The sequence below is a fragment of the Lactuca virosa genome, chromosome 3 (assembly GCF_052849685.1).
Source record: "Lactuca virosa cultivar CGN04683 chromosome 3, Lactuca_virosa_CGN04683_v6, whole genome shotgun sequence".
In the NCBI taxonomy this organism is placed as follows: domain Eukaryota; kingdom Viridiplantae; phylum Streptophyta; class Magnoliopsida; order Asterales; family Asteraceae; genus Lactuca; species Lactuca virosa.
The window spans coordinates 442,326,758-442,346,699 of record NC_136428.1 but is presented as its reverse complement, the minus strand read 5'-3'; the positions used below and the strand labels follow the sequence as shown (position 1 = coordinate 442,346,699).

Genomic DNA, 19,942 nt, shown 5'->3' with positions numbered 1-19,942 from the left:
CTTAATTAATTCTAAATTAATTCTTCATCAATACTAATTAAATAATATGATTGCATATTACTATATTAGAACTTATAATATATTAATATAAATCATAAATATACTATTCTCAAAAGACTATCCATATAAATTGTGCCGGTGAAGTGCAACCCAAATGGACCAGGCCGGGTCGGGTCAAGTACATACCAAATATAGTTATGGACTTAGACATTAATCTAACAGTCTCCCACTTAGATAAGTCTAAAACTATTATTGAGTATGACTTCAAAACCCTAACTGGCAATCGTAGCTCTTAAAGCCGCTGTCAAACTCTGACCTTGTCAACGACTTGTCCATTAGATAAGGGATCATATATTCCTCCATTCTAGATATCATATGGACTGAGACATGGATTATAATCACTCTCTCAGTCCATTTGTTGTTTCCCTATTTCCAATTTATGAAGACTGACTAATTGAACAAATCAAATCAGTCCTGGCTTGGCCAAGCACTCACAGGTGTCATCACTAAATCATCGAGGGGCCCACAGATATCGCTTTTATCCCGAAGGTAAAAGGAATGGATAAACTTCTTCTCATATGGCTTGTTCTACTACTTGTTGAGTCATACACAAAGGCACGTTTTATAACATCGAGTTACCAAATGCATTTTCGTGCAATCAATGTATAACCAACTCATAGTAACAACTCATATCTCTAGGTTTGAAGAATATAAGATATTATCGTCTCATGATCACTCGTGATAAAATCCATGAAGTGATTCAAATGAGCGTGGGTTGAATCCAATACTCAGAACTTATGAGCACTCATGAGTGTTGTAGCACCACTTTGTCCAACATCTTAGACCTCTACAAGCCAACCCATGACAGTCTTCATTCATATCTACTTCCAACATATGACCGACTGTGGATGGTTTGAATAACTGAGTCATTCGGGAAGAATGACCTAGTTTATTCTGGAAGTCAAAACATGCAAAATGAAACACAAGAATAATTGAATCCAATATGGTATAAAAACCTATGAATATAAATAGAACACTTTTTATTTATCACCATACTGATTACTCATTATTCATTGTTTCAGTTTTATCAACGTTATACTTGAATTAAAAACACTAGTTGTCCCATGCTCCAAGCATGTATACTATGTTTTTCAAAACAATAGCTTTGCCATACACCAAGTATGCACTCTATGTTTGTCTATGATCCTTACTTTGTGAAATAAACCAATTGAACATAATTTCATTGATTCTAATTTCACACTCCCAAATCCTTATCGAAAAATGTGAGAATTTTAAATTCCTATCATTTATCGAAATCTGTTTAGATTTTAAACTTATATGCACTCACCCTCTTGTAATGAATATGTACAAAGTCACAAAGACTTGTCAACAGTCATTATGAGGTATTCCAATGGAGATCAACTCCATGGAAACTAAGTCTCATATTCAAAGTACATTGCTTTGAACGTGCTTCTTGTTGGATATAGTGTCTAAGTCCATAACTATATTTGGTATGTACTTGACCCGACCCGGCATGGTCCATTTGGGTTGCACTTCACCCGAACAATTTATGGATAATCGTTTGAGAATAGTATAAGTTATGATTTATTAATATATTATAAGTCCTAATATATTAATATAAAATCATATTATTTAATTAGTATTGATCTATAATTAATCTAGAATTAATTTAGAGATCAAAAGTATGACTAATTAAATATGGGCTCTTGTATTTATATAGTGTGGGCTAATGCTTATTTGGAATGGGCTAGGCTTGCATGGAAAGTCCATGGATACTCCATGGAGCTTTAACGCATGGATCTCATGGAAATGAAAAGACATGGGTATTAGGGTTTACATGAATGTAACCCTAATCCACCACACTATATAAAGGAGGCTTTGGTTCTTGAAATCACATGAGTTGTGGTGAGTAAAGTTAGAGGGCCGATTTCAAGAAAGTGATTACTATTCTCTCAAAGTTCCAAGTTTTTGGTGATTTGTGATTTCCATTTGAGGCATCCACACTATTGGTGCTAGGCTCTAAAACTCCAAGCAATCAACTACAACTACAAGGTAAGTAATTCTACTAGCTTTATTTGATTCAAGTTCCCCATGCCATGCTAGATAGGATAAGAACCTTGGAAAAATAATTATTTGCATGTATCATAGTCAAACATAGATCCAAGGTTTCTAGGGTTTTATGTACACCATAGGAGTGTTAGAATGCTCAAAAACCCATCAGTGGTATCAGAGCCTGGTTTGTTTTATTTGATACTTAATGCAAAAAAAAAAAAAAAAAAAAAAAAAAAACTTGAAAATCGAAGTTTTGTTCAAAAGCTCGTATCAAAATTTCAAGTTTTGTATATGTACTTACGTTTCTTGAAAATTTTGATATGAACATTCATAAACATATGAGTTTAGAAGATCACATAAATTATGTGCTAATAATTTATTAGATTAATTCTTGATCTTTATGTGTTTTAATGGAGTCCATAACTAGTTCTTAAGTTATGGATAACCAAAAGTCACATTTATAAATAACCATTAAAAGAACATATAGGTTACAAAAAATGAAGAGTCTTCATTTTTAATAACCATTAATTCATAAGTTATGAGAAATGAAAAGTTTTGAAAGTTTACAAAACTTGCCCTCAAGTTTTGGAACATGTAAAGTCATATTAAAAACTTTAGTTCCAACCCCTAGAATTTTAAAAGTTAAAATTCAACCCTTATACTTTATAATATTATAAGTTTAATAATATTTATATATGTATAAGATCAAGTCGTCTTACCGCTAGTACGCCTCATTCACGAAGCCGGTCTATAAGGGGGGTATAAGGTTGTTGCCTATAAAATGGCAACTTAATGGGTGTCCACTCTCACCCACCGCTTCCTTGATCGGTGGAGGGTCGTTAGCCGAACGGGTAGGACAAGGACTTATAAATTCTCATTAAAAGTATAATGATAATACTAAAGTAACTAAACTTTATTGAATTCCCAATCTTAGTTATTTTAGGAAAATGTGAATAAGGTGCTAATCCATGAAATTACACTTTACACTTTGTTTAAGTCGTTAGTGGAGCGTGTGTGGTTAACCGACACACTAACTTGAACTTAACAAGGTAGGTAAAGGGTGACTTAATGTTTATCATAGTATCGATGGAGCGTGTGTGGTTAACCGGCACATCGATTGGGGGGGGTAATACATTAAGGGTACCAAGTAATTTGCATGGTTACTTCACACCTTGTTTTGTGATCCTCGGCATCCCAGTCACAAAACATGAAGGGCACACTCGAGATTGAAAAATGCTATTGAAGAAAGTTCAATGAATCTCAAAGAATCTAGGAGTTTCTAAACCAATTAAAACCTAATCAAATATTTCGTTTTTCATGGTGGAAATTGGTGAATCGTCATTCACCTACCTTCAAATATCTTATAGCTTAGATTACGGCATCCCTCTTCTAATTTATAAAATATTGTGTTGGGTCCTAGCCTTAATATTACATTTGGGTGTTTTGTTAAGGACTATCTCTATATCTAATCTAATCTATTCCCTCTTCTTTTCAGATGTCTTCCAATAACAATGCTTCTGGCTCAAACCCTACTAGCTCCTTCTCTCTCATGAATCTTTGTGGGAGAGTCATCTTTGATGGGTCCAACTTTACAGATTGGATCAGAAACATCAGGATGGTCACTCGGTATGAGAACAAAGAATATGCTCTCGACAAGGAGCTGAAGGTACCCGAGCCAACTGCTACTCCTGAAGAGCTTGCTGAATATGAGGTACATGAAAGAGATGCTACAAAAGTGGCATGCATCATGATGGCCACCATGACAGCCGAGCTCCAAAAGTCCTATGAGGACTATTATCCTTTTGAGATGCACCAGGACTTAATGGACCGCTACCATCAAAGTGCTCGTCAAGAGCGATATGAAATAATCTCCTCCATGATAACAACCCGAATGAAGGATGGTGAACCCATCACGGGCCACATGCAGAAAATGCAAAGGTATGTGGACCGTTTACTAAAGCTGAATGTGAACTTCCCTGAGGAGTTAGCAATAGACATCATTTTGCCCTCCTTGCCATCATTTATGATCAATTCCGCATGACATATCACATGAACAAGGAAGAAGTCACCCTCAACAAACTTCAAGGACTCTTGAAGACCGACGAAAGTGGTCTAAAGGGTAAGTCGGTTGTTACTACTCCTACTCCTACTCCAACTACGGCCAATGTCTTGGCAATCGGGCATGGCAAAGGGAAGAAGAGAAAGAACCCTTCTAAGGGTACCAAGGGTAAGACCCTTGAAGGCTCCTCTTCAAGCAAAACCAAGAAAGGTTTTGTCACTCCTTCTGCTAACCCTAATGAGGCTGAATGCTTCTATTGCCATGAAAAGTCGCACTGGAAGCGAAACTACCCAAAGTACCAGCAAGATTTGAAGGATGGGAAAGTAAAACCCAACCATGCAGGTATATACACTATATTGTCTAATAACTCACCTCATTCTAAGTCTTGGGTCCTTGATACAGGTTGTGGTATTCACATATGTTGTGATTTGCAGGGACTAAAAAGAAGTGAGAATGTGGAGCAGGGAAAGATAAACTTGATCATGGGAAACAGGAAAGCTTCACCTGTCACCAAGATAGGAGTTTATACCTTAGTGCTAAATAGTGGGTTTATATTAGATTTGAATAAATGTTATTATTCGCCAGAAATGGCAAGAAATGTTATTTCCTTTCATGCATTGTATAAACAAGGTTTTACCTTTTATTTTGATAATAATAATGGTAGTATTGATGCTTTCTTTAATAATGTTCTTTATTTTAAAACATTTACCTTGTGATGGCGTGTATGAAACTGTATCTGTTGTAGATAATCTAGGAAATAATGTATTGTGTATTAACTCTTCCACTAGCTTAGATAAAGCATCCTTATGGCATTGTCGTCTTGGACATGTAAGCAAGAAACGCATAGGCCAACTCCAAAAGGATGGAGTCTTGGAGTCATTTGACCTAAAGTCAGATGATAGTTGTGAATCTTGTTTGCTTGGTAAAATGACAAAGTCACCTTTTACTGGCACTTGTGCTAGGGGTGAAGGTTTGTTGGACCTCATACACACGGATGTGTGTGGACCCTTTAGAACCGCCACAAGAGATGCTAATCGGTTCTATGTGACTTTTACTGATGATTTTAGTAGATATGGATATGTCTACCTAAAGAAGCGTAAGTCAGAAACCTTTGAGAAATTCAAAGAGTTTAAGCAAGAAGTGGAGAATCAGTTGGGCAGGAACATAAAGATGCTTCGATCCGATCGTGGTGATGAGTGTCTTAGTACTGAGTTCCTTGACTATCTTAAGGAATGTGGGATTGTCTCACAATTGACACCTCCTAGGACACCACAGTTGAATGGTGTAGCTGAGAGGCGCAATCGGACCTTGCTGGACATGGTTCGTTCCATGATGAGTCGAGCTTCGCTACCAATCTCATTTTGGGGGTATGCCTTAGAGACTGTCGCCCATATCCTTAATCTAGTCCCTACAAAGAAGGTTGCCAAAACACCTCACGAGGTGTGGACTGGAAAAGTTCCCAATCTAGACCACATCAATATTTGGGGTTGCGAGGCTTTCGTGAGACGCGAGACTCACGATAAGCTCGAACCCCGAAGCGAAAGGTGTATTTTCATCGGCTACCCACAGAAATCCTTTGGTTACATCTTCTACAGACCCAGTGATAATGTGGTCTTTGTAGCAAGAAGAGGATTCTTTCGAGAGAGAGAATTCATGAGCCAAGGAGACAGTGGGAGGAAAATTGACCTTGAGGAAATTCAAGAGTCAAGTGGTGAACGAACCTCAAACCCTAGCCCTCAACCTGAGGAGAAAACTCCTGTTGAGCCGACTGAAGAATCTATACCTCTGAGGCGTTCCACCAGAGTTAGGAATGCACCTGAGCATTATTATGGTTTTCATATTACTGCAGAAGGCGAGACACTTATCAGTGATAACACACTGGTAAATCTGGATGAGCCTAACAGCTACACGGAAGCCATGGCAGGCCCTGAGGCTGCTAAATGGAAAGAGGCTATGGATAGCGAGATACAGTCCATGTATGACAATCAAGTTTGGAACTTGGTTGATAATGTACCTGATCGTAAGATAGTTGGGTGCAAATGGATCTTCAAGAAGAAGACCGACATGGATGGTAATGTACACACTTATAAGGCACGACTGGTTGCAAAGGGTTATTCTCAAACTCCGGGAGTTGATTATGATGAGACCTTTTCACCAGTGGCCAATATTAAGTCTATTAGGGTTCTGTTAGCCATTGCTGCATTTCATGATTATGAAATATGGCAAATGGATTTCAAAACCGCTTTCCTTAATGGAAAGTTGGCTGAAGATGTTTACATGGTTCAGCCAGAGGGTTTTGTCAGTACAGAGTACCCCAGTAGAGTGTGTAAGCTCGAGAAATCCATTTATGGATTAAAACAGGCACCTCGCAGATGGAATCTTTGCTTTGATGAGAAAGTCAAAGAATTTGGCTTTTCAAGGAGTGAAGATGAATCTTGTGTCTATATCAAGGCTAGTGGGAGTATAGTCAGCTTTTTGGTACTGTATGTGGATGACATACTACTCATAGGAAATGACATCCCAACCCTGCAGGAAGTAAAGTCCTGGCTTGGGAAGTGTTTCGCTATGAAGGACCTTGGAGAAGCTGCCTATATCCTAGGGATAAGGATTTTGAGAAACAGGAGTAAAAGACTAATTGGACTTAGTCAAAGCACCTATGTGGACAAAGTGTTGAAAAGGTTCAACATGCATAACTCCAAGAAAGGAGAGTTACCCATCCAGAGTAACGCCAGATTAAGTAAGACACAAAGCCCTAGTACTGAGGCTGAGATAGCAGAAATGAGTCGAATACCTTATGCTTCAGCTGTAGGATCGATCATGTATGCTATGACGTGTACTCGACCTGATGTAGCCTTTGCTTTGAGCATGGTTAGCAGGTATCAGGGGAACCCTGGCAAGGCACACTGGACTGCGGTAAAGAATATCCTCAAGTACCTACGGAGGACTAAGGACTGGGTCCTTACCCTCGGTGGCAGTGAGGACTTGAGAGTTGTAGGGTACAGTGATGCTAGCTTTCAGACTGACAGGGATAATTTCCGCTCTCAGTCGGGCTGGGTCTTTACTCTAAACGGAGGGGCAATTACTTGGAAAAGTTCCAAGCAGGAGACAGTGGCTGATTCCACTTGTGAATCAGAGTATATAGCAGCAAGCGAGGCAGCAAAGGAGGCTATATGGCTAAAGAACTTCATCGGAGACCTTGGAGTTGTACCAGCTATAAAGGATCCAATGGAGATTTTCTGTGACAACAATAGTGTGGTTGCCTTAGCCAAGGAACCAAGAGATCATGGGAGATCCAGACACATTGACAGAAAATATCACTTCATCAGACATCGAATAAAAGAAGGAATCCTCGTGGCAAAGATGGTATCATCGGATGAGAACCCAGCAGATCCCCTCACAAAGGGACTGACTCGGGCTAAGCATCTCCAGCATGCTCGGAGCATAGGGCTGAAGGATGATATTAGTTTTAGTAGTTAGATAATCTTGAAATTTGTAAAATGTAATTGACATTTGATGATAAATAAAAGCTGTTATTTATGAGTAAAGTGTTGCTATCTCTTGTCAATCGTTTACTATTATTTCTTTTTGCATGTTTTGACTTCCAGAATAATTATGTTATGGTTTATATCATATTATTCAAACTCTCCACAGTCGGTCATATGTTGGAAGTAGATATGAATCAAGACTGTCATGGGTTGGCTTGTAGAGGTCTAAGATGTTAGACAAAGCGGGGCTACAGCACTCATGAGTGCTCATAAGTTCTGAGTATTGGATTCAACCCACGCTCACTTGTATCACTTCATGGAATTTATCTCGAGTGATCGTGAGACGGTAATATCATATAAGTCTTCAAACCTAGAGATATGATTTGTTGCCTATGAGTTGGTTATGCATTGATTGCACGAAAACGCATTGGTAACTCGATGTTATAAACCGTGCTTTTGTGTGTAATTCAACAAGTAGTAGAGCAAACATATGAGTCAAAGTTTATCTGTTCCTTCTAGGATTAGAAGCGATATCTGGGCCCCTCGATGATTTTTTTTTGACCTATGTACCGGGCCCGGTCTGAACTAAATTGATGTGTTCAGTTAAGTTCTATGTCAAACAAATCGGAAATCGGGAAACAAATGCTGGACAATAAGCAAGACCATGTTCCATGTATTTGTCCGGCCGATATCTAGAACAGAGGATTATATGATCACTTATCTAAAATGGCGCTTCATAGTTCAACAGAGTTTAAAGAGCTACGATTGCTGATCGGTTCCTGAAGTCATACTTGCAACTATAGTTATTAGACTTATCCAAGTGGGAGACTGTTGGATATAGTGTCTAAGTCCATAACTATATTTGGTATGTACTTGACCCGACCCGACATGGTCCATTTGGGTTGCACTTCACCCGAACAATTTATGGATAATCGTTTGAGAATAGTATAAGTTATGATTTATTAATATATTATAAGTCCTAATATATTAATATAAAATCATATTATTTAATTAGTATTGATCTATAATTAATCTAGAATTAATTTAGAGATCAAAAGTATGACTAATTAAATATGGGCTCTTGTATTTATATAGTGTGGGCTAATGCTTATTTGGAATGGGCTAGGCTTGCATGGAAAGTCCATGGATACTCCATGGAGCTTTAACCCATGGATCTCATGGAAATGAAAAGACATGGGTATTAGGGTTTACATGAATGTAACCCTAATCCACCACACTATATAAAGGAGGCTTTGGTTCTTGAAATCACATGAGTTGTGGTGAGTAAAGTAAGAGGGCCGATTTCAAGAAGGTGATTACTATTCTCTCAAAGTTCCAAGTTTGTGGTGATTTGTGATTTCCATTTGAGGCATCCACACTATTGGTGCTAGGCTCTAAAACTCCAAGCAATCAACTACAACTACAAGGTAAGTAATTCTACTAGCTTTATTTGATTCAAGTTCCCCATGCCATGCTAGATAGGATAAGAACCTTGGAAAAATAATTATTTGCATGTATCATAGTCAAACATAGATCCAAGGTTTCTAGGGTTTCATGTACACCATAGGAGTGTTAGAATGCTCAAAAACCCATCAGTTCTTGCATTAAGTTTTCTAATCTTACACAGATAACTTCCACCTATGGAGACAACTCCATATTCTCATTTTGACTATCACTTCTGAACAGGAGATGCCTCTTTTTAGAATATGTCAATATGGTCCTTCCAAAATTAGCACTATACTTCCAACTGTCCCTGAGCAACCAATCTTTGGTAAACCTTAGATTGTCCTCGCCAATTGCTTAATCATTTTAGTCATATCCAATTCTAGACCTTTTCCCTTCTTAATGCCTCTGGGCATTTGGAAAATTTAGAAAGGACAAATATTATAGCACATGCAATCGATCCTGTACCCAAAGCAAATGGGACACGATTCATGATGTCTCACATAAAGACATGATTCTAGACCAGTCTTTTGCTACAATATTTTTATTTGCCATGTTTTCAAAATTTGACTATGAAGAGGGATGCCATAATCATAATCGAATTTTGAGAACGCAATATATATAATTTCCTTAAGTTGAACCAATCCAACATGAAATTCATATATATATTCTTGACTAAAGATGATTAAGGTCTCAATCTATTCCTTTAAAGTTTTTATGAAGTATATCCTCTCCCTTGATTATAGCAAAACAACTTTTCAACCCCTACAACTTCACGAATTGAAACTTTTGTTTTCTATAATTAACATTACTAACGTGCAATACTTATCATAATTATCATGCTCCCACTAACATCATGATTATTAGCATAACACTTATGCACCCACTACTTTGACATGTATCTCGAAAACAGCTGGGCTTCTAGAAGTCAATACTTTATTGACTTTCTTACCAAAGTTCAGATTTCTGATACGAGATTGCTTTGATAAGACTTTATCAAACTCACACACTTTATCTTAGATAGCTTACAGGTGTGTCTAAACAATTTCAGAACTATGAAAAGGGATGTCGTAATCATAGTCTCAATTGTTTAGACCTTTGCCATTTCTCCTAAGTCCATGTTAGTGTGCCGGTTAACCATGCATGCTCCACTAATGACTTAGAGATCTACAAATATCACAGTTTCTATCTTCTTAAAATCTACTTAGTGAAAGTGTTTCCTCACCATCATTTTCATGAGTCGGAGAGAAACCTTGTGACACTTAGATTTTATGGTGTATGTGTTCTTATCCATGTGAATTTGTCAAAACCATAATCACAAGACAAGGTTAGTGACAAATTCAAACTCATATGGATTGAACTTGTGTAATCTTAACTACAGGGCCTGTCATTGCTTCCAAGTAGTTATGCAAACAATTGAGAACATGTAGAACTCAAATGTATAGCCAAATTTACTAGAATGGGAACAAAAATGTCAACACGATATGTTATAAACCTCTAGTTGTGTGCTAGTGATGAAATACAAGTTTTATTCTTGATTAGTTCTTGAAACTATTTCATGATCTTTTATACTCCCACTGTCTTCTTGACCTATAAGACTTTCTTGTCAAATATTCAAGAGATAGTGTGGATTCTTAATCAAGACAAACACTTCACACAATTGGCCTTAGTTGGTCTTTGTTTTATCGAAATCATCACAACTTACCAATTTCAAATGTACAAGAGTAGAAAACTTTTACTCTTACATTTGACAAGTGTTTTAAACCTTCTTTAAGACGTGGCACTCAAGTTACAATCTTGGAGTATGACTCTAAGATTTGTTTTTGGAACGAAGTATGACTCATCTTCTTGCTTCGACCACTTCAACAATTCATAACTCCTCTTCTTAGCTATCAGAATGCACTTAGAGGATGGATTGTGATAAGATCTGTGAATCATTAAGATGATCATAAACATGATACTAAAGTACTCTCCCATCTTTTCAGATTTGAGAAACTTTTATCCTTCTGCCTAATTTGATTCTTCTTATTCGCTCTGCCATACATTTGGAACTTTTCCAATGTCTCAGAATTATACTTAAGCTTGTAAGTATAATCATATTTACTAAAACTTAGTAAATCATGACGAATAGTCTTATCCATCTTTTGTGGTGAACTTTGGCTAGTGCACATGAATGTGTACTTGATCCCTTAGTCCTTCTCTTGAGTCACATATACATGTGAACAAGGAACTAGTCTTAATTTTTCCAAAGTTGAAAATTCTCATTCATCATACTATACACCTTGTATGATTCCAAGTTTCGGTCCAATTGAAACTTGGGTGATGAGAATCTTTACTTATTTGGTAAATTCAGACACTACCACAAATGAAAGAATCAAATTCATATCTCCAATATTACTAGAAATATACAAACATCAAGTTTTCATAAATGCCATTGTAAGGAGATATAAAATAAAGTAAAAAAACTTTTATTTATTTATCAAAATGCGGAAAAACTTTTCCTTACAATGTAATTTGAAATGAAAACTATGCTCTTACATGTTTCCTAGCAAACTATCATAACTCCTAAGGAGTAGCTGAAGAATCCGATCTTCAACCATGCGATAGAAATACATCTTCGCGATCAGATTCAGCATACTCTTTTAAGTTTCCTTTGATTCTCTAAAACATCAAGGTGTAATTAGATTACATTATGTATTAGGAATCTCCAAAAGATACTTAATAGAGTTAGATAATGGACTTTACCTGAAGTAGAGTCAAACCTTTGACTTTACCATATCTTTCAGGTAAATCTGGAAGCTTCGCTTCCAATACCCCTTTTCTTCACAATGAAAACATATAGACTCTTTGAAAAAGGTTATTCCAAACTTAGACTTTCTCTTTACCTTCCGGTCAACCGGGTTGACCAAGGCTGATCCCTTTCCATTGGGAAGAGAAAGCTTTTCTGAACTTCCAATGTTACCATTGTCCATGTCCATGGAAGTTTGAGAAATAGACCTTTCATCCATATTTGTTTGACTATTGCACCAAATCATTTCTGATTCAGTAGCAAAAAGCAAATAAGAAAGATCCATTAGGGTCATGTCGTGATCTGTCACATAGTAGTCTTTAAAAACTTACTATATGACTCAGGAAGTGACCGAAGAACTCACTCAATAGCCAACTTCTTTGGGACAATGACGCCCAACATTCTCAACCTGTTAATCTGTGACTTCATTCCTAAGACATGAGTGCACACCGGACTTCCATCTTTATGTTTCATTGAGAGTAGGGATTGAGTGATCTTGAACTTTTCAAGTCTTTGAGCTTGTGGGTCAGGTAGAATAATTGAAGGAAGTAGAGGAAGAGAAGTATGGTTTCCATGAGCCAAACTCGGGAAATCATCTTCGTTAGGAAAGCTTGTTCCATCACATTTGGGAAGATCATTGTTGTCTAAACCAGACATCAAAATGGGAGAAATTCAAGTTAGTTGATTTAAGTCCTTAATATAACACCCAATATGAAATATTAAGGCTAGGACCCAACAAACTATTTTATAACCTGGAAGAGGGATGCCGTAATCCAAGCTATAAAATATTTGAAGGTAGGTGAATGACGATTCACCAATTTCCGCCAAGATAAACGAAATGTATAATTAGGTTTTAATCGGTTATGAAACTCCTAGATTCTTTTGAGATTCATTGAACTTTTCAATGGCATGTTTCAATCTCGAGTGTGCCCTTCAGGTTTTGTGACTGGGATGCCGAGGATCACAAAACAAGGTGTGAAGTAACCATGCAAATATACATGGTACCCTTAATATTTACCCCTCAATCGATGTGCCGGTTAACCACACACGCTCCACCGATACTATGATAAACATTAAGTTACCCTTTGCCTACCTTGTTAAGTCCAGGTTAGTGTGCCGGTTAACCACACACGCTCCACTAACGGCTTAAAACAGTGCAAAGTGTAATTTCGTGGATTAGCACCTTGTTCACATTTTCCTAAGTAACTAAGATTGGGAATTTATAAGTGTTTAGTTACTTGGTATTTATCATTAATACTATTAATGAAGGGAGAATTATAGTCCTTGTCCTACATGTTCGGCTAACGACCCTCCACCGGTCAAGGAAACGGTGGGTGAGAGTGGACACCCATTAAACTGTCATTTTATAGGCAGTAACCTTATACCCCCTTATAGACCGGCTTCGTGAATGAGGCCTACTAATGGTAAGACGACTTTTGCTCTTATATATATATATATATATATATATATATATATATATATATATATATATATATATATATATATATATATATTATTAACTTATAATATTATAATAGTATAAGGGTTGAATTTTAACTTTTAAAATTCTAAGGGCTTAATTTGGAATTAAAGTATTCATGAAAGAAAACCTTTCAAATTTCAAAACTTGATGGCAAGTTTTGTAAACTTTCAAAAGTTTTCATTTCTCATAACTTATGAGTTTTAATTAAGTTTTTAAAACTTTAATGAAGAGACTCTTGGACATCCATAACTTGAGGACAAGTTATGGAGTTCATAAACCAAAAAGACTTTTCACTTTTGTAACCTATGTATTTTAATGAAACTTTAAAAGAAATGACTTTTGGTAATCCATAACTTGAGGACAAATTATGGATTCCATTAAAACACATTTAGATCAAGAATTAACTAACAAACAATTTTGTAAATAATTCCTATGATCTATTAAAACTCATAAGTCTATGAACAATCATATCAACAATTTCAAGAGTTACATGAACACACATAAACTTGAAATTTTGATAACAACTCTGAAATTGGTTTACCATAATCATTACCACATCAAAAACAGGTTTTATAAGTCCAAAACAGTTTAAGGTAATGATTCTAGACCAATTCCAGCACCAAAACTCGAAGATATGTTGTCAGGGGTTCCAACTCGTCGAGTGCATGAAGCAACTCGGCGAGTTGGGAGTTTTGCCTTGGACTCGTCGAGTCCATGAGTGAACTCGGCGAGTCCACTGCCCAGACAGCACAAAAACTTTGATTTTTCAGCAATTGCATCAAGTATAAAGGAAAACAAGCCTAGGCTCTGATACCACTGTTGGGTTTTGAGCATTCTAACACTCCTATGGTGTACATGCAACCCTATAAACCTTGGATCTATGTTTTCTCTATTATACATGCAAATATTAAATATTCCAACGTTTCATCCTAACTAGCATATTATGAACCATCTATAATACAAAGTTCTAGTTAGATGGCATACCTTTTGATGTAGCTTGATGTCTTCAAGCTTTAAGAGATTAGCCCCAATAGTGTGGAAGCCTCAAGTGGAATCACAAATCACCAAAGCACCTTGGAAGAACTTGAGAGAATATGTATGCCCACTAAAATCGGCCCACTCTTCTTTTCAAACACTAGTACCCATTTTGTGAGCCAAGGACCCCTTTATATATTATGGAGGGTTAGGGTTACATCCATGTAAACCCTAATACCCATGACCTTTCATTTACATAGGATGCATGGGTTAAAAGCTCCATGGACTACCCATGAAAGCTTAGCCCAACCTCAATGAACTTGGCCCATTCCATATATATATATATATATATATATATATATATATATATATATATATATATATATATATATATATATATATAAGAGTCCATATTTAATTAGTTCCTTTTGATCACTTAATTAATTCTAAATTAATTCTTGATCAATACTAATTAAATAATATGATTCCATATTAATATATTAGAACTTATAATATATTAATATAAATCATAAATATACTATTCTCAAAAGACTATCCATATAAATTTTGCCGGTGAAGTGCAACCCAAATGGACCATGCCGGGTCGGGTCAAGTACATACCAAATATAGTTATGGACTTAGACATTAATCCAACAAATACTACCTTCCACACCAACCTGTAATCAACCCAACTCCTCCTAGGATCCCAATTCACACATACTCTATCTCTCACAAATAACAGACTACTCTCTTAGCAGACCCCTCATATGCTCATCTAGGTACCTCTCCTAGATTATTACTCGACTCAGAACTTTTTCTAAGTGATTCGTGCTAGATACTCCTACTCAGCACATACTCAAGGCAACAACAAATAGCAGCAACTCCTAGGCTAAGGCATCACAAATCAGGCAACACTAGCCCTAAATATGAAATACCTAGCCTATCATCTAGCATGCATCCCTAACATCTCATAAATATCTCATAACACAAATAGTGAGGGTATTTTGGGAAATCACCGTTCAGGAACTAGCTGATTGTACACACTGCTCCAACTCGTTTTCTCTTAAAACTCATGCTCGTTTTTAGAAAAATCATTTCTTTCGAATTTTTTTCTCAAATCCTCAGTTTGAGTCCAGACACACCCGAAGGTATATCGGAATCCCTCAAACCAAGACTCTGAAAACAACTTGTAACACCGTAAATTTTCAAAAAAAAAAAATTCATTTAAAAATCACATTTAATCTCATTAACACAATCTCATAATTTCCAAAAATGTCAAATTATCAAAATCAGATGTTTATAAGTTGATTAAATCCCAATCGAGGATCCTCCAAAAGATATCTTCAACTTGTATGTACAATTAAGCCGGTGCCTTCCCGTGATCCTGAGAAGTACCTGAAACACATAACACATAACACGATAAGCACGAAGCTTAGTGATTTCCCCAAAATACCACACACATCTCATTAGCCTCTCATGGCTATACTGGAATAAGACCCTCCGGTCAATGTGTCTCAGTGGAACCCTCCGGTCCCACAACTCGAGTGGACCCTCCTGTCCTAACTCAGTAAGCTCAGAATAATACACATCATAAATCACAAAGACATAATGCAGGATATCACAATACTCAATATAAGCACATAAGACCGTCCGGTCACACATAAATCACCACTCTAGGTAAGTATAGTGAGAAGACTCGCCTTGTAAGCAAGCAAATAAATCTCGTACGCGAATCACCGATCTAGCCTCCGCCTAAAATATATAATAAGTATCTCTAATTAACACTACATTCACGATTCTAAATAAACCCAAGGCTATTCTCTATCCCTCTAACTCTTGCAATGGGTAGAAGACCATTCTACCCCTCCATGGTCTCCATACTTCCTGCCTTGACCAAACCCTAAGGTCAACTAAAGTCAACACTCGAGTCAACTGTCCATGTTGACCCGACCCGTCGAGTGCACCTAGTTGAATCGTCGAGTCCCCTTGTTCCTTCATAAAAGTCGCGAAAACCAAACCTAACTCGTCGAGTTGTCTCATCAACTCGCCGAGTTACTGATGTCCAGACTCATCGGGGAAAACCCTAGCCGACTCGTCGAGTCAGCTCATTGACTCGGCGAGTCCATTCAGTCTATATTCTTATTCAGACGTTTAAAGGCAAATCTACGACTCTAAACTCTAGATCTAGCATCCCAAGGCTCGAATGTCACGTAAAGTTGCGACCTTTTACGTTCATGCATGGCATAATAGGCTCATAATGCCAATACAAACTTCAACAAGGGTTAAATGCACAAAAGCTTGTCTCTAGCTCAATAAAGCTCGGATCTTTGGGCTCTCAAGTCCTCCTAGAGTCCAGATCTGAGGTTTGAACCTCATAATATGCTCAAATAACTCATTGTCAAAAGATGGATGGGAGAAAACCCTAAAAACCTCCCTAAACTAAGATCTCACAAAGGAAAGGTCAATATAGAAACTTTTTACCTTTGCACTGAAGCTAATCACTGCAGAACTCTGGATCTACAACCCCTCCTTGATCAAACACGCCAAGCTCTCCAAATCTCCTTCCAAAGATGCACAAAACCACTCAATTTAACCTCTCTCTCTCTCTCTCTCTCAAATCAATCTGATCGATTAGGGTTTCACACAGGGTAGTGGGGTGGCTGGCGAGTCGACTCTCTGACTCATCGAGTTGGTCATTAAACCCACGTGGTCAATCCGAATCCGACTCTACTCGACGAGTTGGGCATACAACTCGTCGAGTTACTCAGTTAAACCCCAAAAAGTAAATACATAATATTATACTTGGGAGTCGAGATGTCACATGGTTGGTATCTTTTTAAAATTTAACGAAATTAGAAGATACCCTCAAATGGTCAAACTTGATTGCATGTTTTATGGTAGGGGCAATATCATTATCATTTAAGGACCTTAACATACGATAAACGATTTTTCACACATAGTAATAATGCAAAAAACAAGAACAAAATATTTAACATAGTTCACACAAGCAAATTGATTGCTACTTGTGTGTGTGTGTGTGTGAGAGAGAGAGAGAGAGAGAGAGAGAGAGAGAGAGAGAGAGAGAGAGAGAGAGAGAGAGAGAGAGAGAGAGAGAGATTTATTAATGACTACCAAATTACAATTGTTTATCTTAGGCTACAAACTGAATGAATCTATTTATTCCAGCATGCGTTCATCTAAATTCTGTCAATAAGAAAAGCCGGAACTATGATAAAACTAACCCTTGATGCATTTCATGTCGAATCTGAGTTCTAACCAGGCTTAGTCTCATGAGCAACTATGAGTTAAAAGGGAGAATTAAGCTCCACAACTCAGCAAATATTTCTAAAGATATTTTAAACATGTTAGAAAATAAAATCATAAATTCCGAAGGAGAACACAACAAAATTTGAATTGCATCCTTCAATGTTGTGCATAAGCTATCCTTTTAATACTTCATTTCGCTTTAGTCGTCCAACAAACTGCAATCAATATTGTTTAAGCAAGTATTTAATTACATTAATTAAATTAGATATATGCATGACATATAAACAAAATTGCGGAATAGTTAATACCTACTTGTACAAATACGATGCGATGCCCAAAATTATACATAATAAGATGATGTCGATTATAAAGTTCCGTGTAGACCTCACCTGCATGTACACATAAACACATGCATCAAAGATCTACCACCAATTTTCCATAAAAACTTCAAGCATAATTAAGAAATTTGAAGTCCAATAATAAAAATGACTAATTACCTTTAAAAGAGTCTGCCTAAGTTTCATATTCGTGTTTCTAATATCACTTGTTACTTTGTCAACCTTATCTTCGATTTCATCCATTAAGGGGACTTGCTTATCTAATTCCTGCATAAGTTTTTATGTATTTAGCTAATATAGTTTATTAACATATGATGATGAAAAGGTAAAATAAGGATGGCTAATTAATTGATCAATTAAAGAACCTCGTTCATTTCATGAGCTAAATTCTTTAGTGTATCAAGACCTTCTGATATTACGTTTAAGCCTTCATCCTGTTTTATTTTCCTCATTTCATACTCTGATCTAAACTGGTTTGATTCTTCGCTTCGTTGGAAATAACTATCTCCAAAGATACGATCTACACTTACTGGATGATGTGTTGAAATTAAATTAAATAAACATAACAAACATAAAATAACAAGGATCCATGCCATGCAACCTGTATCAAACTTAATCTTATTTGTAGCAGATGTAGACGCATTTGACAGTAATGTGGTACTGGTTCCATCAGGTATTTCTCGAATCCTCTCTGGTAGTGCAAGAACCACATCACAACGAGCTGTTAATTCCTCTCTTGATAACCCTTTCACCTGTACGTAACTCCATTAATGTGTGTCATCGATCTTTGTTGTAATTGTTTAATAGAAGAAAAGAAAGACAATTCGAGACCTTCTTTTTGGCAAGCTTTTCTAGTTTGGGTACTTCTTCCATCAATCGAACTTTCATTCTTCTAATCTCAGCGTTCATGGCGACTACAGTAGCTCTATTTGTCTCCATCGATGCCTTTTCTGATTTCTAAAGAGAATAGACGAGATCAAAACTCAAAACTGGTACTCAATTGAGACGATAATTATAAAGTAACGCAAAATAAATTAGCGATTAATTGTACACGTAAAGCAGCTTCAATTTGAGAATCTAAGGAAGCGAGTAGAGAGGCAAATGCATCATCTCCATAAGCGTTGAGCTCACGTTGCTTATCAATGTCGTACTTTTCATATTTCTTGCATATTGCATCGACACGAAACACGATATCAATCAGACTCATAATGTTTTTAAGGAAAAGTGGCGTTTGATTGAGAAAGGAAAAAGAAAAAGAAATTTTATAGTTAACTCCCTTGTTTCTCAATATGTGATCACCCGTAAAAACACAAACATTCTCCGGATGATGAGGACAAGGAGGGACACTTCTTCTTTCTTTTTCTTTTAAGTTTTAACACTGAATTTTTAATTTCCTATATTTTGAAAAGCTAATGCAATTTTATTGGCGCACCTATACAACCTAAAAATATACTAATTATTATTAGGGATCGACTAAAAAGACCCTTAATCAGTCTCTTACGTCACGTCTTGACTCTTATCATTTCAAATTGACTTTCTTTATGTTTTTGATCTTCTTTTCCTATTTTACAATAATTACAAAATCAACTTTTATAATTTGAATTATTATTTTTTGTTTTATTATCCAAATAATCATATTAGTATGACATTAAAACAGATTGAAATAAATATATTTTATAATAATATGAATTCTTTATTTTTAACATTCTAAAATTAGTAATAATGTAAATGTTTTTTTCATGTCCGATAAAATAAAAATATTACATCATATGAATCAAATAACTATAATATAAAATTGAAAAAGTTAAGGAACATGTTAACATCAGTATTGTACATGTACCTCACTGGTTATATATATATATATATATATATATATATATATATATATATATATATATATATATATATATATATATATATATATATATATATTCCTATTCTAATAAATGAATAGGTTTATTTTTCTATTTACAAGTGTCATTATATTAGAATTCTTATATTATTTATACATTTCAAAATTTAAATTTCTCA

The 19,942-nt window shown here is 36.1% G+C and overlaps 1 protein-coding gene across 2 annotated transcripts; it reads right to left on the bottom strand.

The window, feature by feature from the left end:
• Positions 1 to 17,502: 17,502 nt before the first annotated feature.
• On the bottom strand, positions 17,503 to 19,124 carry LOC145163239 (syntaxin-71-like). 2 transcript variants are annotated; one of them, XM_079082092.1, is made up of 7 exons: positions 18,963 to 19,124; positions 18,743 to 18,868; positions 18,513 to 18,663; positions 18,277 to 18,440; positions 18,071 to 18,178; positions 17,886 to 17,962; positions 17,503 to 17,788 (listed from the first exon to the last, which is right to left on the bottom strand). In XM_079082092.1, exons 1-7 carry the CDS (start codon positions 19,116 to 19,118, stop codon positions 17,773 to 17,775), a joined length of 798 nt encoding a protein of 265 aa, XP_078938218.1. In that variant the 5' UTR covers positions 19,119 to 19,124; the 3' UTR covers positions 17,503 to 17,772. The 2 variants fall into 2 exon arrangements, with proteins under 2 accessions (XP_078938218.1, XP_078938217.1); XM_079082091.1 differs by having other exon boundaries at positions 18,277 to 18,663.
• Positions 19,125 to 19,942: the final 818 nt, after the last annotated feature.

Excerpts from the sequence above, each read along its gene's own strand:
- LOC145163239 (XM_079082091.1), bottom strand. The coding sequence starts at position 19,118 with ATGAGTCTGATTGATATCGTGTTTCGTGTCGATGCAATATGCAAGAAA. Across the intron at positions 18,869-18,962 it reads AAATTGAAGCTGCTTTACGT|AAATCAGAAAAGGCATCGAT; the intron begins GTACAATTAATC and ends TATTCTCTTTAG. Across the intron at positions 17,963-18,070 it reads TTAGGCAGACTCTTTTAAAG|GTGAGGTCTACACGGAACTT; the intron begins GTAATTAGTCAT and ends GTGTACATGCAG.